General features: G+C 39.6%; 1 protein-coding gene across 24 annotated transcripts in view; it reads right to left on the bottom strand.

Moving 5' to 3' along the window:
- The window catches only part of BAZ2B (bromodomain adjacent to zinc finger domain 2B), a 343,885-nt gene that overhangs the window by 30,652 nt on the left and 292,968 nt on the right, over positions 1 to 20,265 (bottom strand). For all 24 annotated transcript variants that reach the window (XR_004441758.1, XM_033231361.1, XM_033231356.1 and 21 more), the window contains 4 exons: positions 4,387 to 5,036; positions 3,692 to 3,965; positions 3,363 to 3,518; positions 2,168 to 2,328 (listed from right to left, as the gene is read on the bottom strand). Coding sequence is in view for 23 of the 24 variants with exons in the window: in XM_033231361.1 (XP_033087252.1) it covers positions 2,168 to 2,328; positions 3,363 to 3,518; positions 3,692 to 3,965; positions 4,387 to 5,036 (1,241 nt within the window). In the remaining variant the exon portion in view is untranslated. The remainder of the gene's footprint in view (positions 1 to 2,167; positions 2,329 to 3,362; positions 3,519 to 3,691; positions 3,966 to 4,386; positions 5,037 to 20,265) is intronic.

The raw sequence follows: 20,265 nt of genomic DNA, 5'->3' as shown, positions 1-20,265 counted from the left end.
TAAATGTTTCAGATAATGAATACACTAATTACTCTGATCTGATCAGTATACATTATATGTACCAAAACATCACCATGTACTCCATGATTCTGTACATTATTATTCATGAATTTAAAACGATTTATGAAGCAAATTCTACTTAGTTACTGATAACACATCCAAGAACATTTAAGCAGCCAGCAATGTGATAAGGTCAAAGGACCAAAATCTGAGTATGTCTCTAGGAAAATGTTTCAGGCCCACACTCTGACTTTACACATATTTTTTAAAAGCCTGATGATACACTTTCCCAACCAACAGTCAATTAGAATTGGCAAATGAGTTGGGAAAAAGCTGGAAGAAAATAGTTCTTGTGGAACCAATCAAATTTAAATCACCAAGTAGTATCAACTGACAATCTGAAAGGGCAATCACAGGTTATAGAAAGTGGATGTAGCAGTTTAAAAGCAAAGCACACTAAGATAATTTAGGTTAGGTGCCAAACCTCTTCTCATTTCGTGAGGGAATTATTGTCTAATAATTGATCTTCATACTGATGATTCTGTGCTACCATGATAATTTAAATGGGTTTGTTATTTTCAGTGAAATGTGTAACATAAGTGATCCAAAAACATGTTAAAACATTCCAGCACTAAATGGAATAATTTTCATTTCTCCAGAAAATAAAATAGTGTGAAAGGGTTCATTTGTTGAAGATGCCAGAAAGATGACAATACACGAAGCACTTTTATACTGTATTATAGAACCATTTTATACTGTATTATATACTGTATTATAGAACCATTTTATACTGTATTATATACTGCATTATAGCACAATAGTTGATAATAAATTTTTGCTTCCCAAGGTTGGTAATTATGTTTGTCACAAGAAAGGTATATTTTATTAGCTCTGGAAAACTACATTTTTTGAGATCCTTAAAAGTGTCCAAATGCCTATGTTAAACTAATTATGAAGCAAAATCTCAATTATTAAATAGGATAGCATTATGCCATAAATTTCTCATTCTGAATAAAGCAAGGCATTTCAAATCAACTACATGGAGATTAAGTTTTCTAAACCTTTAGAACCTTAGCAGGTGCTAGCCAGGTGCAGTGGCTCATGCCTGTAATCCCAGCATTTTGGGAGGCCAAAGCGGGTGGATCACTTGAGGTCAGGAGTTTGAGACCAGCCTGGCCAACGTAGCAAAACCCCATATCTACTAAAAATGCAAAAATGAGTGGGGCGTCATGGCATGTACTTTGGAAGCCTGAGGCAGGAGAATCACTTGAACCTGGAGGTGGAGGTTGCAGTGAGCCGAGATTGTGCCACTACTCTCCAGCCTGGGTGACAGAGTGAGACTCCATCTCAAAAAAAGAAAAAACAAACAAACAAACAAACAAACAAAAAAAACCAAAAACCAAAACAGAACCTTAGCAGGTTCTAAACCTTTCATGCTTTTAAGGAGACCTTTATACGCCTCTTCACAAAACAAAAAATTCTTGCACAAGGGTAAAGCTTTCCTTCTGTTTGTTCACTGGAAACCAGTTCTGATCATTACCTGTGATATGATAATGTCCAGCAGATACATGAAGAAATGAATAAATCAGTATATAAAAACTTTAAATATATATGTAGGGCATATGTGCATGTGACAGTATATCATAATGCTCTATAACATATATTTGGATATATCTATATTGGTCTCCAAATTAAACTATATAGTGTAAAAGTCTGACACATAACATGGCTTGTATATAAGGAAGTTCATGGTCTTATATGAAACACTACAATAGGAGTTTGATAACTTCTATTGAGAATGTTGTACTAGATCATCACATTCATCTCAGTGAAACTGGAATTCTGCTGGTAGTAAAGAACTGCACATCAGAAATAATACTTCTGAATACCATTAAGGAGGTAGCAAGATTACTAAAAAGAACATGGGCTTTGGAGTCAGACTTGGTTTAAATGCACATTTAGGCACTTACTATATGACCACTGGCACATTACTTACTCTGAGCCTGATTCCTTACCAGATGGGACAAATTAATCCAGGATTGTTTTCAGAATTAAATGAGATAAAGTAAGAACATTTAGCACATTAGCTAGCATATATTAGGCATGTAATAAACATTAGTTACCTTCCATTATCCTAAAAACAGATTTTATTCCAAGTCGATTTTACCTTCACTTGCAAACTTGCTGATGCAACTCTCCTTTCTAGATCTTCTACCTGTTGAAGGACACTCAAATCCATTTCCATTGCTTGTTCTTCTACTGACCAGTTCTCCACAATATCTCGAGTTACTTGGTTTTCTTCATTTTCATTCAGTTCAATAATAGCAACTACATTTAAAAAGAAATTAATTTAAAAATCCACTTATTAAGTTTTTCTCCTCAGAGATTTCTTCCAGAAAGTGAATAAAATTATAGGGGAGCCATGTACATCTAACTTAACATACACAAATGCACTTGTGTATATACACGCAGCTTACTCTTAAAAGTAGAAACATGCTAAGAAACACAAAACAATATGTCTGCAGGTGTAAAAAATTACAAGACAGTAACACCAATTTAAAAAAGATAAATAGTTTGTTGAGTAAAACAAAAAAATAGTAGTGCATTAAGATATCATTTCTCTCTTTGTTATCTGTGGGGAATTGGTTCTAGGACCACCCCGTACCCCCATGAATACCAAAACCTTTTGATGTTCACATCCCTTATATAAAATGGTGTTGGCCAGGAGTGGTGGCTCATGCTCATGATCTTAGCACTTTGGGAAGCTGAGGTGAGAGGATCACTTGAGGCCAGGAGTTCGAGACCAGCCTGGGGAACATAGTGAGACCCTGTCTCTACAAAAAATAAAAAAAACTAGCTGGGTGTGGGGGCATGTGCCTGTAGTCCCAGCTACTCAGAAGGCTGAGGCAGGAGGATTGCTTGAGCCTAGGACTTTGAGAATGCAGTCAGCTATGACTGCACCACCGTTCTCCAGCCTAGGTGACAGAGCAAGACTCTCTCACCAAAAAAAAAAAAAAAAAAAGGTGTACTATTTGCATGTAATCTATGTACATCCTCCCATATGTTTTAAGTTATTTCTAGGTTACTTACAGTACCTAAGACAATGTAGATGCTATGGAAATAGTTGTTATACTATATTATTTAGGGAAGAATAAGAAAAAAAAAGTCTGTATATGTTTAGTACAGATCCACCCATCTTTCTTTTCTTTGACTCTGTTTGATATGTGATTGGTTGAATCCACAGATGTGGAACTCATGAATATGAAGGACCAGTAGACTGTACTAAAATATGCTTGAGAATAAAATAATTAATTCTAATAACTAAGCAAGAAAGAAAGCTGAAATCTCTTTTAGGTACATACCATCCTTATTCTTGATGCAGGCTTGAGTAATATAATCCAAATGTTTCTGAATTTGTTTTTGTAATGCCTTTTCTCTTATTCCTCTGAGATGTAGCACTTTGAGCAAAGCTTTTAGGTCCTCTGGGTCAATAATTCTCCACCAACCAAACTGCATTTCTAAGTCAAGATAAATAAGTAGATCTTTTACAAATATTTTGAATAGGAAATGATACCATGGAAATAAAAAGATTTATTAACTACATATAGAACCATCAAATATTCAGTTACAATATAGGAATCCATAATACTGAAACTGAGTAAGTTGCTATAAACCATCTCAATGTACCTACCTTCTGGAATAGGTTTTGGACTAGGAAAATCTACTGGTTTTGCTACTTCAACAGCTGCAGGTTGAGCTGAAGTGGCCTTTTCATTCTGTGGTACTGGAGACTCACTTTTACTCAAAGCAACAGTGGAAGTCAAGAGCGAATTACCGTTTCCTTCTGATAACCCTAACCCCGATCCTAGACCAGGTACAGATGATGCAAATGGAATATTAGAAGTAAGCACACCAGTGGGCCACCCACAAAACTGAAGTCCCATCATAGATACTCCACCTTTCACCTGCAAGAAGAAAACATTTATTAATGACAAGTAAATTAAGAAGTTAGGAAAAATGTTTGGAATATGAAATTATTTTTCAAATTCTGAAAAATATTCTTTCATTTATTACAATTAGAGGAAAACGAAATACATTAGCAACAAAAATGTTAAATTCCATGTTCTTATTTGTTCCTCAAAGTAATTTCCTTTCGGATATACTGTTATAGTAATAAGTTAAAAAGTAATTAAAGAAGACTTAGACCAAGGCTAGAAATCAGTAGTTCTAATGAACCTTAGTGACAGAAATTCTGACTTGCTTCGGTTTTCAAACTGTAGCAGGAATATTTTAACTATTTGAGTAATCCCCCTAGAGCGAAAATCTCCATGGGGTCAAAGATTACATAAAGCAATATAAAAATGAGTTACAGTTAGCAGTACTAACCTGAAGAGGTGATAAGGCAAATGGATTTAAGCCAACAGGATTCTGAGTAGAAGATCCAAGAGGAGCTGGGGCAGGTGAAGGTGACTTAGATGGTGGCTGAGACTGAGGAGTCACCAAAGAAGCAGTTGACATATCGGCATGAGTAAGTGAAGTGTCATCACAAGGCGTTCGTGGCAAAAGACTAAACCATTGCCTATTCTTTTCAGTCAGCGTTTTTAGTAACTGGTCACTGGGGAGAGGACTGTAGAACTTCCCTGGACCACTTGAACCAGTATTAAACAGATTATTCGAGTCTGCCTTTTCCACATTGCTTTGCGTTGCTGTTGACTGAACACTGCCCAGTGAATGTTTTCCACTGTTCTGATAAGACAATGTGCACCCATTTGCACTAGCATTTGGTTTGGGGGTTATAACCTCTGACTCAGGAGGCATCTTAGCTACTTCTAAAAGCTTGCTTAATTTGGAAAAAGAGCCAGGTTTCTGAAGGAATAGATTTGTGTTATCTTTTTCTTTAAGATCTTCCTTTTGTTCACAGTGATCCGTATTTGAACAATTTAAACTGTCCCCAGAAGTCTCAAACATTTCTTCTTTGATCTGGACACTTTCTGCCTTTTTTAGTTTTTCTCTTTCTTTTGCAATTTCTTCTAGTCCTACAAAATCAAAAAGCATTATGAAGATCAGTTACTCCAGATCAAACCAATACTGTAAATTTCATTACTGTTTATCAAATTACATGCATAAATACTTAAACTTTTCTATATTACCTATTACTCCCTATATTTTCCTTTTTTATGGATTACAGCTTTCACTTACTGGAAAATTAACATATATATATATATATTTTTTTGATTTTATTTTGAGATGGATGGAGTCTCACTCTTCCGCCAGGCTGGAGTGCAATAGCGCGAATTCAGCTCACTGCAACCTCTGCCTCCTGGGTTCAAGCAATTCTCCTGCCTCAGCCCCTTGAGTAAATGAGATTACAAGGGTGCACCACCACGCCTGGCTAATTTTTGGTATTTTTAGTAGAAACAGGGTTTCAACATGTTAGCCAGGCTGGTCTCCAATCCCTGAGGTCAGGTAATCCACCCGCCTTTGCCTCCCAAAGTGTGGGGATTACAGGTGTGAGCCACTGCGCCCGGCTGGCATTAACATATATTTGTTATAAAAAATTAAAATCCAAAAATATTAAAAGTACAAAAAATATTACAAGCCCTACTACACAGCAAAAATTACACTTAATATTTTTGTATTAAACTTCTAGGAGTTCTCTATGTGATACATACACACTTAAGTCCACATAATTAAGGAAAGAAATTCTACTACATACATAATATTCTAAACTGCTAGAGGGTTTTATTGAATAATACCCTGTAAACACCTTGACATGTTGATAAACATATAACTTCATCATAAATTTTAATGGCTACAGAATGAACTATATCATAACTTAAACAATCTTCTACTGATATATAATTGGTCCCAATTATTTACTATTCTAAACAATGCTGTAAATAATGACCTTTTAGCTATATTTTTAGACTTGCTTTCCCGATTTACTTCCTTAAAATAAATTCCTAGAAAAAAACTAAGATGTGTACTTTTCAGAGTTTTTGAAATACATTGTCAAACTGTCCTCTAGGAAGTCTGGATCAATATATATTCATATTAAAGTACCTGAGAGCATCCGTGTGCCTCCACCCTCACTGAAACTGGAGGCTGTCAATATTTTTTGTCTTTGAGGTGAAAATCTAGATTGCATTATTTCTGGTCATTAATAAGGCTGAATATCTTTTCATAGGTTTATTGGTATTTCTCTCTTGTAAATTTCTGGTTCATATTTTTGCTCATTGTTTTAAAAATAATTTATAAGAACTATTTTAAAAACATAAATCCACTACTTTATTCAATTTGAAAAGTAATATGCTCTCAAGTTAAAATATTCAATCATTAAGGGCATAAAGTAAAGGCCTTTCTACCTATTCCTTCTGTCTCTATTTTTACACTTCAGGGGTATCCATGGTTAATTACATCTATATAATATCTTCCCAAAAATCATATATACATTATCTATGACTATCGTTTTGCATTATTACATAAATGGAATACTACTATGCACTTTTCTGCAGCTTAGAGTAAAATCCAAACTCCTAACTGAGGCCTACAAAATTCTGTAATCTGGTTCCTGAAAACTTCCACCACCTCTGCACCACTCTTGTGCTTGATAACTCTGCTCCTGTTCTTGCTCTGTATTTTCAGCTTCTTGAACATGCTAAGTTCTTGCCGTTCTCAGAGCCTTTGATCTTGTTCTTCCCTCTGCATGGGATACTGTTTTGTGGACTGACTCCTTATCCTTCATGTCTCAGATAACAAATGTTATTTCCTTACAGAGATTTTCTCTGATCACCTTATCTAAAATTAGGACCTCCCATTCATCTTAGAATGTCATTCTACGTATTTCCTCTACAGAATTTAACATTAATCATGATGTTTGTTTATTTTCTATTACCTCCCCCTCCCGCGTACTAGAATTTAAATCAACAAGCTTTGTTTAAAGGCAGAGCAATGTCTGTATCTTTTTTTTTTTTTTTTTCTGAGACAGGGTCTCACTCTGTCACCCAGGCGGGAGTGCAGTGGTATGATTAGGGCTTACTGCAACCTTAACCTACCAAGCTCAAGTGATTCTCCCAACTCACCCTCCCAAGTAGCTGGGACTACAGGTGCACGCCACCATGTCCAGCTAATTTTTGTATTTTTTGTAGAGGTTTCACTCTGTTGCCAGGCTGGTCTCAAACTCCTGAGCTCAAGCAATCCACCTGCAGGTTACAGGCATGAACTTTGGGATTTCAGGCATGAGCCACTGCACCTGGTCAGTGTCTGTATCTTGCTATTAGATTCTAAATGCTTAGCATGGTGGCTACTACGAAACAGTGGCTCAATAAACCAGGCACAGTGGCATGCACCTGTAGTCCCAGCTACTTGGGACGCTGAGGTGGAAGGATTGCTTGAGCCCAGGAGTTTGAGTCCAGCATGGGCAACATAGTGAGATCCTGTCTCCAAAGAAAACAAAAGGAGGTGCTCAATAAATATTCCTTGAATAATGAAATAAAAGGATGAATTTAATTCTTTCACTAACAATATTCCTTAGAGAACTTTCCAAAACATGTAACTGTAGTTCATCTGTAGTTCATTTTTGTGATCAGCTGCATAATTTTGTTATATAGGTATACCATAATTTATCCAGCCAGTCCTTTATTAATGTTTGACATAGCCCTCACATCCTTCTCTTCAAATTAGTTTCTAGTTGAAATTAAATCCATATACATCAGATTTATACTTCTGACCAATATAGAGTAACAGGGACTAGATTACCTTCTTGTATGAAACAACCAGAAACAGAAAAAATATATGAAACAACAGTTTGCAGGAAACTGAACATCAAATAACAAAGATGAAAAACAAACTCAGTGAGTCCTGTGATTGCCCCAGCTTAGTGCCTTGGGATAGTTTCTAGGATACAGCAATAAGGAGAGGAGTAACCCAGGTGGAGCCTGGCAAACTCCCTAAGATGAGAAGATGGAACTGAAAGCTCAGGGAGACCAAAGCGGCTAGAGTGCTCAGGAGAATATTCTGGAAGGGAGAAAGCTGCACAGAGAACTCCAGTGATCTGCAGAGGAACCCCTCGAGTATTTAGCTAAATACTGATCAGCACATATGAGTGAGACTCGGGGGGAAAAAGTACCTTAAAGGATTAGAGGGGAAAGTGCCAGGTGCTCATACAGGCTGGGAATAGTTTCTGTTCCTACACACTAGAGTGGGAAACCTCAAGATTCATAGGCATTGGGTAGAGTACTCAGAAGGATCTTGCTTTAGTAGCAGGGGATAATCAGCCCTAGAATGAGCACTGTTCTAGTTCTGCCTGACAAAGTTTAAATGCAAGACTTGAAAGGATCGAACTTTTCCAGGGATATAATTTAACTGTGCCTCGGTTAAACAAATGTCAAGAATATAGGAACTTAACAATATCCAGCACTCAACAAGGTAAAATTCACAATCTCTGGCACCCAATCAAAGTTAGCAGGCATGCAAAGAAGAAAGAAAACCAAGACATATACTTTTACCTCCAGTTAGGCACATGTGAAAATAGTCACAAATATTCTTCTCATATACCTGTGTGTTCCAATCCTTTTAACTTTAGGTGATGTATTACCTAGTAAGGGAGTACTAATATTTGCATTCTGAGAACTAAAAAAATTTCAAAAATTGCTGTCATATATTCTAAAAGAAATAAGAAACACACCATTTTTTACTAGTTTGATACTCATTGATGACTTATTTGTATCTAATATTGAGCTGATGGTAATTTCAAATGTCACGACTATCTTTGACTTTTACATTTGAATGGTGGTCAGGCTGGTCTTGAACTCATGACTTCCCATGATCTGCATGCCTCGGCCTCCCAAAGTGCTGGGATTACAGGTGTGAGCCACCGCCTCTGGCCGTAAAATTACTTTTAATCATTTGAAAATATATACGGGATATTTAGTGTAAAGAGATTCTTCAATTTTAAATAGTTTTCTATCTTTTATCTCATATAATCCCTTGGTCTTTCCAGTCCTTACTTCTTTGACATGTGTCAATGACTATAAATAACCATCTTCAAAGCAGAAGAAAGGAGAGGAAGACAACTAAGAGAGAAAATTGGAAGTACTCCTCAATTAACTACCCTGGCAGCAACTGCAGTACATAATGACAAAATAGCATTTCCTAATTTAAACAAATGCTAAAAGTAGCCAAGTTTGCTACTAGAAAGAAGCTATGTCTCCTTGAGTTTTACCAGAATCACTCTGACTCCTGTTGGTTCACCTAATAGTTCTCACGGGATTCTGGGGGTCCACCATTTTTGGTTCAGGTGAAACATCTTTCCTTTGGCTCTCCTTAGTTGGACTGAAGCAAGCTAAAACTTTCAGTGAGACTTTACTAAACTCTAGGCGAAACAGAAAAAGCAAGAAATGTAAAAGCACTGGTTTTAGTTTTACTTCCCACCTAGCACGTTCAAGACTAACTTCATCTGCTAAACATGCTTCTCCTCTATCTGTCTATTTACTGTTTTTTCAGTGTTAACTTCCTCCAGGTCTTCCTTTCCTATGATTCTTACATTCATTGGTGTTAAAGCCCTTGCATTGTACCTAAGCAATATTACATGTTCCCTAATTCAGGCCCACGTGACTGTCTGTAGGCTTGTCTAATAGTTTGAGCTGGTCATAATTGCTGTTTTGCTACATAAAAGCGTTAACTGGCTTCCTTTCTTTCACTTTTCCTTACCTGACATTCAGGCCTTCCATGATGGGCTCCTTTCCACATTTTCTTTCTTTCTTTTTTTTTAATGTTAAAATTTATTTATTTATTTATTTATTTTTATTATACTTTAAGTTCTAGGGTACATGTGCATAACGTGCAGGTTTGTTACATATGTATACTTGTGCCATGTTTCATATTGTCCCAAGTCAAGATAATATATGAGAATATTCTACCTTCTATACACACCTATATAAATGTATTGCTACAATTATAACTACTATTATTCTCTAGTCCTAGCCAGGGTAATTTGAAACCTTTTATTCTTCATCTAGCTTATTCAGAATTCTAAGTATTCAAGAGAATTAATATTTCCTTTTTTTAGACTCTCAAACTTTTCTTTTTTTTTTTTTTTTTTTTTTTTTTTATTATACTTTAAGTTCTAGGGTACATGTGCATGACGTTTATATCATGTATAACTCCCCAATGCAATCCCTCCCTCCTCCCCCCTCCCCATGATAGGCCCCAGTGTGTGATGTTCCCCTTCCCGAGTCCAAGTGATCTCATTGTTCAGTTCCCACCTATGAGTGAGAACATGCGGTGTTTGGTTTCTCTTCTTGTGATAGTTTGCTAAGAATGATGGTTTCCAGCTGCATCCATGTCCCTACAAAGGATGCAAACTCATCCTTTTTTATGGCTGCATAGTATTCCATGGTGTATATGTGCCACATTTTCTTAATCCAGTCTGTCACAGATGGACATTTGGGTTGATTCCAAGTCTTTGCTATTGTGAATAGTGCCGCAATAAACATACGTGTGCATGTGTCTTTGTAGTAGAGTAATTTAAAATCCTTTGGGTATATACCCAGTAGTGGGATGGCTGGGTCATATGGTACATCTAGTTCTAGATCCTTGAGGAATCGCCATACTGTTTTCCATAATGGTTGAACTAGTTTACAATCCCACCAACAGTGTAAAAGTGTTCCTATTTCTCCACATCCTCTCCAACACCTGTTGTTTCCTGACTTCTTAATGATTGCCATTCTAACTGGTGTGAGATGGTATCTCATTGTGGTTTTGATTTGCATTTCTCTGATGGCGAGTGATGATGAGCATTTTTTCATGTGTCTGTTGGCTGTATGGATGTCTTCTTTTGAGAAATGTCTGTTCATATCCTTTCCCCACTTTTTGATGGGGTTGTTTGCTTTTTTCTTGTATATTTGTTTGAGTTCTTTGTAGATTCTGGATATTAGCCCTTTGTCAGATGAGTAGGTTGCAAAAATTTTTTCCCATTCTGTAGGTTGCCTGTTCACTCTGATGGTAGTTTCTTTTGCTGTGCAAAAGCTCTTTAGTTTAATTAGATCCCATGTGTCAATTTTTGCTTTTGCTGCCATTGCTTTTGGTGTTTTAGACATGAAGTCCTTGCCCATGCCTATGTCCTGATGGTACTACCTAGATTTTCTTCTAGGGTTTTTATGGTATTAGGTCTAACATTTAAGTCTCTAATCCATCTTGAATTAATTTTCGTATAAGGGGTAAGGAAAGGATCCAGTTTCAGCTTTCTACTTATGGCTAGCCAATTTTCCCAGCACCATTTATTAATAGGGAATCCTTTCCCCATTTCTTGTTTCTCTCAGGTTTGTCAAAGATCAGATGGCTGTAGATGTGTGGTATTATTTCTGAGGACTCTGTTCTGTTCCATTGGTCTATATCTCTGTGTGGTACCAGTACCATGCTGTTTTGGTTACTGTAGCCTTGTAGTATAGTTTGAAGTCAGGTAGCGTGACGCCTCCAGCTTTGTCCTTTTGACTTAGGATTGTCTTGGCAATGCGGGCTCTTTTTTGGTTCCGTATGAACTTTAAAGCAGTTTTTTCCAATTCTGTGAAGAAAGTCATTGGTAGCTTGATGGGGATGGCATTGAATCTATAAATCACCTTGGGCAGTATGGCCATTTTCACGATATTGATTCTTCCTATCCATGAGCATGGTATGTTCTTCCATTTGTTTGTGTCCTCTTTGATTTCACTGAGCAGTGGTTTGTAGTTCTCCTTGAAGAGGTCCTTTACATCCCTTGTAAGCTGGATTCCTAGGTATTTGATTCTCTTTGAAGCAATTGTGAATGGAAGTTGATTCCTGATTTGGCTCTCTGCTTGTCTGTTACTGGTGTATAAGAATGCTTGTGATTTTTGCACATTAATTTTGTATCCTGAGACTTTGCTGAAGTTGCTTATCACCTTAAGGAGATTTTGGGCTGAGACGATGGGGTTTTCTAAATATACAATCATGTCATCTGCAAACAGGGACAATTTGACTTCTTCTTTTCCTAACTGGATACCCTTGATTTCTTTCTCTTGCCTGATTGCCCTAGCCAGAACTTCCAACACTATGTTGAATAGGAGTGGTGAGAGAGGGCATCCCTGTCTTGTGCCAGTTTTCAAAGGGAATTTTTCCAGTTTTTGCCCATTCAGTATATTAGCTGTGGGTTTGTCATAAATAGCTCTTATTATTTTGAGGTACGTTCCATCAATACCAAATTTATTGAGCGTTTTTAGCATAAAGGGCTGTTGAATTTTGTCAAAAGCCTTTTCTGCATCTATTGAGATAATTATGTGGTTCTTGTCTTTGGTTCTGTTTATATGCTGGATTACGTTTATTGATTTGCGAATGTTGAACCAGCCTTGCATCCCAGGGATGAAGCCCACTTGATCATGGTGGATAAGCTTTTTGATGTGCTGCTGAATCCGGTTTGCCAGTATTTTATTGAGGATTTTTGCATCGATGTTCATCAGGGATATTGGTCTAAAATTCTCTTTTTTTGTTGTGTCTCTGCCAGGCTTTGGTATCAGGATGATGTTGGCCTCATAAAAAGAGTTAGGGAGGATTCCCTCTTTTTCTATTGATTGAAATAGTTTCAGAAGGAATGGTACCAGCTCCTCCTTGTACCTCTGGTAGAATTCAGCTGTGAATCCATCTGGTCCTGGACTTTTTTTGGTGGGTAGGCTATTAATTGTTGCCTCAATTTCAGAGCCTGCTATTGGTCTATTCAGGGATTCAACTTCTTCCTGGTTTAGTCTTGGGAGAGTGTAAGTGTCCAGGAAATTATCCATTTCTTCTAGATTTTCTAGTTGATTTGCGTAGAGGCATTTATAGTATTCTCTGATGGTTGTTTGTATTTCTGTGGGGTCGGTGGTGATATCCCCTTTATCATTTTTTATTGCGTCTATTTGATTCTTCTCTCTTTTCTTCTTTATTAGTCTAGCTAGCGGTCTGTCAATTTTGTTGATCTTTTCAAAAAACCAACTCCTGGATTCATTGATTTTTTGGAGGGTTTTTTGTGTCTCTATCTCCTTCAGTTCTGCTCTGATCTTATTATTTCTTGCCTTCTGCTAGCTTTTGAATGTGTTTGCTCTTGCCTCTCTAGTTCTTTTAATTGTGATGTTAGAGTGTCAATTTTAGATCTCTCCTGCTTTCTCTTGTGGGCATTTAGTGCTATAAATTTCCCTCTACACACTGCTTTAAATGTGTCCCAGAGATTCTGGTATGTTGTATCTTTGTTCTCATTGGTTTCAAAGAACATCTTTATTTCTGCTTTCATTTCGTTATGTACCCAGTAGTCATTCAGGAGCAGGTTGTTCAGTTTCCATGTAGTTGAGCGGTTTGGATTGAGTTTCTTAGTCCTGAGTTCTAGTTTGATTGCACTGTGGTCTGAGAGACAGTTTGTTATAATTTCAGTTCTTGTACATTTGCTGAGGAGTGCTTTACTTCCAATTATGTGGTCAATTTTGGAATAAGTGCGATGTGGTGCTGAGAAGAATGTATATTCTGTTGATTTGGGGTGGAGAGTTCTATAGATGTCTATTAGGTCCGCTTGGTGCAGAGATGAGTTCAATTCCTGGATATCCTTGTTAACTTTCTGTCTCGTTGATCTGTCTAATGTTGACAGTGGAGTGTTGAAGTCTCCCATTATTATTGTATGGGAGTCTAAGTCTCTTTGTAGGTCTCTAAGGACTTGCTTTATGAATCTGGGTGCTCCTGTATTGGGTGCATAGATATTTAGGAGAGTTAGCTCTTCCTGTTGAATTGATCCCTTTACCATTATGTAATGGCCTTCTTTGTCTCTTTTGATCTTTGATGGTTTAAAGTCTGTTTTATCAGAGACTAGGATTGCAACCCCTGCTTTTTTTTGTTCTCCATTTGCTTGGTAGATCTTCCTCCATCCCTTTATTTTGAGCCTATGTATGTCTCTGCATGTGAGATGGGTCTCCTGAATACAGCAGACTGATGGGTCTTGACTCTTGATCCAGTTTGCCAGTCTGTGTCTTTTAATTGGAGCATTTAGTCCATTGACATTTAAGGTTAATATTGTTATGTGTGAACTTGATCCTGTCATTATGATATTAACTGGTTATTTTGCTCGTTAGTTGATGCAGTTTCTTCCTAGCCTCGATGGTCTTTACATTTTGGCATGTTTTTGCAATGGCTGGTACCGCTTGTTCCTTTCCATGTTTAGGGCTTCCTTCAGGGTCTCTTGTAAGGCAGGCCTGGTGGTGACAAAATCTCTAAGCATTTGCTTATCTGTAAAGAATTTTATTTCTCCTTCACTGATGAAGCTTAGTTTGGCTGGATATGAAATTCTGGGTTGAAAATTCTTTTCTTTAAGAACGTTGAATATTGGCCCCCACTCTCTTCTGGCTTGTAGAGTTTCTGCCGAGAGGTCTGCTGTTATTCTGATGGGCTTCCCTTTGTGGGTAACCCGACCTTTCTCTCTGGCTGCCCTTAAGATTTTTTCTTTCATTTCAACTTTGGTGAATCTGGCAATTATGTGTCTTGGAGTTGCTCTTCTGGAGGAGTATCTTTGTGGCGTTCTCTGTATTTCCTGAATTTGAATGTTGGCCTGCCCTACTAGGTTGGGGAAGTTCTCCTGGATGATATCCTGAAGAGTGTTTTCCAACTTGGTTCCATTTTCCCCCTCACTTTCAGGCACCCCAATCAGACGTAGATTTGGTCTTTTTACATAATCCCATACTTCTTGCAGGCTTTGTTCATTTCTTTTTCTTCTTTTTTCTTTTGGTTTCTCTTCTCGCTTCATTTCATTCATTTGATCCTCAATCGCTGATACTCTTTCTTCCAGTTGATCGAGTCGGTTACCGAAGCTTGTGCATTTGTCACGTATTTCTCGTGTCATGGTTTTCATCTCTGTCATTTCGTTTATGATCTTCTCTGCATTAATTAGTCTAGCTGTCAATTCTTCCACTTTTTTTTCAAGATTTTTAGTTTCTTTGCGCTGGGTACGTAATTCCTCCTTTAGCTCTGAGAGGTTTGATGGACTGAAGCCTTCTTCTCTCATCTCGTCAAAGTCATTCTCTGACCAGCTTTGATCCGTTGCTGGCGATGGGCTGCGCTCCTTTGCAGGGGGAGATGCGCTCTTATTTTTTGAATTTCCAGCTTTTCTGCCCTGCTTCTTCCCCATCTTTGTGGTTTTATCTGTCTCTGGTCTTTGATGATGGTGACGTACTGATGGGGTTTTGGTATAGGTGTCCTTCCTGTTTGATAGTTTTCCGTCTGACAGTCAGAAGGACTGTCTGTTGGTCTGTTAGAGATTGCCTGAGGTCCACTCCAGACCCTGTTTGCCTGGGTATCAGCAGCAGAGGTTGCCGAAGATAGAATATTGCTGAACAGCGAGTGTACCTGTCTGATTCTTTCTTTGGAAGTTTCCTCTCAGGGGTGACGCCACCCTCTGAGGTGTGGGGTATCAGACTGCCCCTAGTTGGGGATGTCTCCCAGCTAGGCTACTCAGGGGTCAGGGACCCACCTGAGCAGGCAGTCTGTCCGTTCTCAGATCTCAACCTCCGCGTTAGGAGATCCACGGCTCTCCCCAAAGCTGTCAGACAGAGTCTTTCGGGTCTGCAGCGGCCCCGCTCTTTCCCCTAATGGACTGCAGCTGTGCGCTGTCCGCAGCGGTAGAGTCTACAGAGACAGGCAGGCTTCCTTGAGCTGCTGTGAGCTCCACCCAGTTCGGGCTTCCCAGCGGCTTTGTTTACCTACTTAAGCCTCAGCAATGGCGGGCGCCCCTCCCCCAGCCTCGCTGCTGCCTTGCGGATAGATCGCAGCAGACGGCTGTGTTAGCAGTGAGGGAGGCTCCGTGGGCGTGGGACCCTCCCGGCCAGGTGTGGGATATATTCTCCTGGTGTGCCTGTTTCCTTAAAGCGCAGTATTGGGGTGGGAGTTACCCGATTTTCCAGGTGTTGTGTGTCTCAGTTCCCCTGGCTAGGAAAACGGATTTCCTTCCCCCTTGCGCTTCCAGGTGAGGCGATGCCTCGCCCTGCTTCAGCTCACGCTGGTCAGGCTGCAGCAGCTGACCCGCACCGATTGTCTGGCACTCCCTAGAGAGATGACCCCAGTATCTCAGTTGAAAATGCAGAAATCACCGGTCTTCTGTGTTGCTCGCGCTGGGAGTTGGAGACTGGAGCTGTTCCTATTCGGCCATCTTGCTCCGCCCCCCTCAAACTTTTCATCAATAAATACGCATATATTCAAAAAAAAAAAAAACACTGGCATTTACAGTACAGGTTGAAGAGAGGTTCAATCACAAATGGCCTCTTTCTAGGGCTCCAGCGCCCCTACCCATTCAGTACGGCTAAGCCTTAGGAGTACTTGCAGAGCTTTCCCGTCTTCAGTTGGCAGTGCTACCACAAACCAGCTTCTAGGAGGCATCTTGAAGATCATGGAAGGAAGACGCTAGGAAGCACCCTGAGATTATTGCGGAAGAGACTAAAGGAAGCAGATTCTTATTATGTCTATTTAGGACTGTTCCTTTCCAGGCTGATGTGAAAATTTTAAGATGATAACATAAAACCATTATCTTTAAGGTAAGATTTTCATATTTCCATGGTAGCAATTACATTGTATACTTGCAAACTTAATGCTGTAACTATATCCTAATACAAAATGAAAGAATAGTATTCATATCACAGTATAATTAACAATAAATGTTTCAGTTTCCTTCCAATAGTGAATAAATTATCTACAATCTAACATACTCCAAATGGTTTTCTAAAAAACAGTGAACTACTTCCAGGCAAGATGGCTGAATACCAATAGCTCCAGTCTGCAGCTCCCAGCACGATCAACGCAGAAGGTGGGTGATTTCTGCATTTCCAACTGAGGTACTTGGCTCATCTCATCGGGACTGGTTAGAGAGTGGGTGCAGCCCACAGAGGGTGAGCCGAAGTAGGGTGGGGCGTCGCCTCACCTGGGAAGTGCAAGGGGTCTGGGAACTCCCTCTCCTAGCCAAGGGAAGCCATGACGGACTGTGCTGTGAAGAATGGTACACCCCGGCCCAGATACTATGCTTTTCCCACAGTCTTTGTAATCTGCAGACCAGGAGATTGTCTCCGGTGCCTGTGCCACCAGGGCCCTGGGTTTCAAGCACAAAACTGGGTGGCCATTTGTGCAGACACTGAGCTAGCCACAGGAGTTTTTTTCATACCCCAGTGGTGCCTGGAGTGCCAGCAAGACAGAACCATTCACTCCCCTGGAAAGGGGGGGTGAAGTCAGGAAGCCAAGTGGTCTAGCTCAGCAGATCTCACCCTCACAGAGCCTAGCAAACTAAGATCCACTGGCTTGAAATTCTCACTGCAAGCACAGCAGTTTGAAGTCAACCTGGGATGGTTGAGCTTGGTGTGGGGAGGGGCGTCCGCCATTACAGAGGCTTGAGTAGTTGGTTTTCCCCTCACAGTTTAAATAAAACTGCCATGAGGTTGGAACTGGGTGGAGCCCACTGCAGCTCAGCGAAGCTGCTGTAGTCAGACTGCCTCTCTAGATTCCTCCTCTCTGGGCAGGGTATCTCTTAAAGAAACACAGCAGCCCCAGTCAGGGGCTTATAGATCAAACTCCCATCTCCCTGGGGGAAGACACGGCTGTGGGCACAGCTTCAGCACACTTAAACGTTCCTGCCTGCTGGCTCTGAAGAGAGCAGAGGATCTCCCAGCACAGTATTTCAGCTCTGCTAAGGGACAGACTGCCTCCTCAATTGAGTCCCTGACCCCCGTGCCTCCTGACTGGGAGACACCTCAGAGCAGGGGTCGACAGACACCTCATACAGGAGAGCTCTGGTTGGCATCTGGCAGGTGCCCCTGTGGGACGAAGGTTCCACAGGAAGGAACAGGTAGCAATCTTTGCTGTTCTGCAGCCTCCACTGGTGATACAGGCAAATAGGATCTGGAGTGGACCTCCAGCAAACTCCAGCAGACCTGCAGCAGAGGGGCCTAACTGTTAGAAGGAAAACTAACAAACAGAAAGGAATAGCATCAACATCAATCAAAAGGACGTCCACACAGAAATTCCATCTGAAGCTCACCAACATCAAAGACCAAAGGTAGATAAATCCACGAAGATGAGGAAAAACCAGCACAAAAAGGCTGAAAATTCCCAAAACTGGAACGCCTCTTCTCCTCCAAAGGATCACAACTCCTCGCCAGCAAGGGAACAAAACTGGATGGAGAATGAGTTTGATGAATTGACAGAAGTAGGCTTCAGAAGGTGGGTAATAACAAACTCCTCTGAGCTAAAGGAGCATGTTCTAACCCAATGCAAGGAAGTTAAGAATATTGAAAAAAGGTTAGAGGAATTGCTAACTAGAATAACCAGTTTACAGAAGGACATAAATGACCTGATGGAGCTGAAAAACACAGCACGAGAACTTTGGAAAGCACACACAAGTAGCAACAGCTGAATCAAACAGAAGAAAGGATATCAATGATTGAATATCAACTTAATGAAATAAAGTGTGAAGACAAGATTAGAGAAAAAAGAATGAAAAGAAATGAACAAAGCTTCCAAGAAATATGGGACTATGTGAAAAGACCAAACCTACGTTTGATTGGTGTACCTGAAAGTGATGGGGAGAATGGAATTAAGCTGGAAAACATACTTCAGGATATTATCCAGGAGAACTTCCCCAACCTAGCAAGAGAGACCAATATTCAAAATACAGGGAACACCACAAAGATACTCCTTGAGAAGCGCAACCCCAAGACACATAATCATCAGATTCACCAAGGTTGAAATGAAGGAAAAAATGTTAAGGGCAGCCAGAGAAAAAGGTTGGGTTTTTTCTCTGGGTTGGGTTGGGTTGGGTTCCACAAAGGGAAAACCATCAGACTAACAGCGGATCTCTCTGCAGAAACCCTAGAAGGCAGAAGAGAGCAGGGGCCAATATTCAACATTCTTAAAGAAAAGAATTTATGGCTAGCCATAAGTAGAAAGCTGAAACTGGATCCTTTCCTTAGTCCTTATATGAAAATTAATTCAAGATGGATTACAGACTTAAATGTTAGACCTAATACCATAAAAACCCTAGAAGAAAAACTAGGTAATACCATTCAGGACATAGGCATGGGCAAGGACTTCATGTCTAAAACACCAAAAGCAACGGCAACAAAAGCCAAAATTGACAAATGGGACCTAATTAAACTAAAGAGCTTCTGCACAGCAAAAGAAACTACCATCAGAGTGAACAGGCAACCTACAGAATGGGAGACTATTTTTGCAATCTACTCATCTGACAAAGGGCTAACACCCAGAATCTACAAAGAACTCAAACAAATTTACAAGAAAAAAACAAACAACCCCATCAAAAAGTGGGCAAAAGATATGAACAGACACTTCTCAAAAGAAGACATTTATGCAGCCAACAGACACATGAAAAAATGCTCATCATCACTCGCCATCAGAGAAATGCAAATCAAAACCACAATGAGATACCATCTCACACCAGTTAGAATGGTGACCATTAAAAAGTCAGGAAACAACAGGTGCTGGAGAGGATGTGGAGAAACAGGAACACTTTTACACTATTGGTGGGACTGTAAACTAGTTCAATCATTGTGGAAGACAGTGTGGTGATTCCTCAAGGATCTAGAACTAGAAATACCATTTGACTCAGCCATCCCATTACTGGGTATACACCCAAAGGATTATAAATCATGCTGCTATAAAGACACATGCACACGTATGTTTATTGCGGCACTATTCACAATAGCAAAGACTTGGAATCAACCCAAATGTCCATCTGTGACAGACTGGATTAAGAAAATGTGGTACATATACACCATGGAATACTATGCAGCCATAAAAAAGGATGAGTTCATGTCCTTTGTAGGGACATGGACGCAGCTGGAAACCATCATTCTCAGCAAACTATCGCAAGAACAGAAAACCAAACACCACATGTTCTCACTCATAGGTGGGAATTGAACAATGAGATCACTTGGACACAGGAAGGGGAACATCACACACTGGGGCCTATTGTGGGGAGGGGGGAGAGGGGAGGGATAGCATTAGGAAATATACCTAATGTAAATGATGAGTTAATGGGTGCAGCACACCAACACGGCACATGTATACATATGTAACAAACCTGCACGTTGTGCACATGTACCCTAGAACGTAAAGTATAATTAAAAAAAAAAAAGAGTAGCTAGGTCATTTTTTGGAAATAGTATACAGCCAGGAAAAGTACTGTTAAAGAAGAGTTTGTGATAACACATAAAGTTGCTTATTGATAATAATAAAGTTTGA

The sequence above is a fragment of the Trachypithecus francoisi genome, unplaced genomic scaffold (genome assembly GCF_009764315.1).
Source record: "Trachypithecus francoisi isolate TF-2019V2 unplaced genomic scaffold, Tfra_2.0 Lachesis_group13, whole genome shotgun sequence".
Lineage (NCBI taxonomy): Eukaryota > Metazoa > Chordata > Mammalia > Primates > Cercopithecidae > Trachypithecus > Trachypithecus francoisi.
The sequence above is the reverse complement of the archived record's forward strand: the minus strand, read 5'-3'. Positions and strand labels throughout refer to the sequence as shown.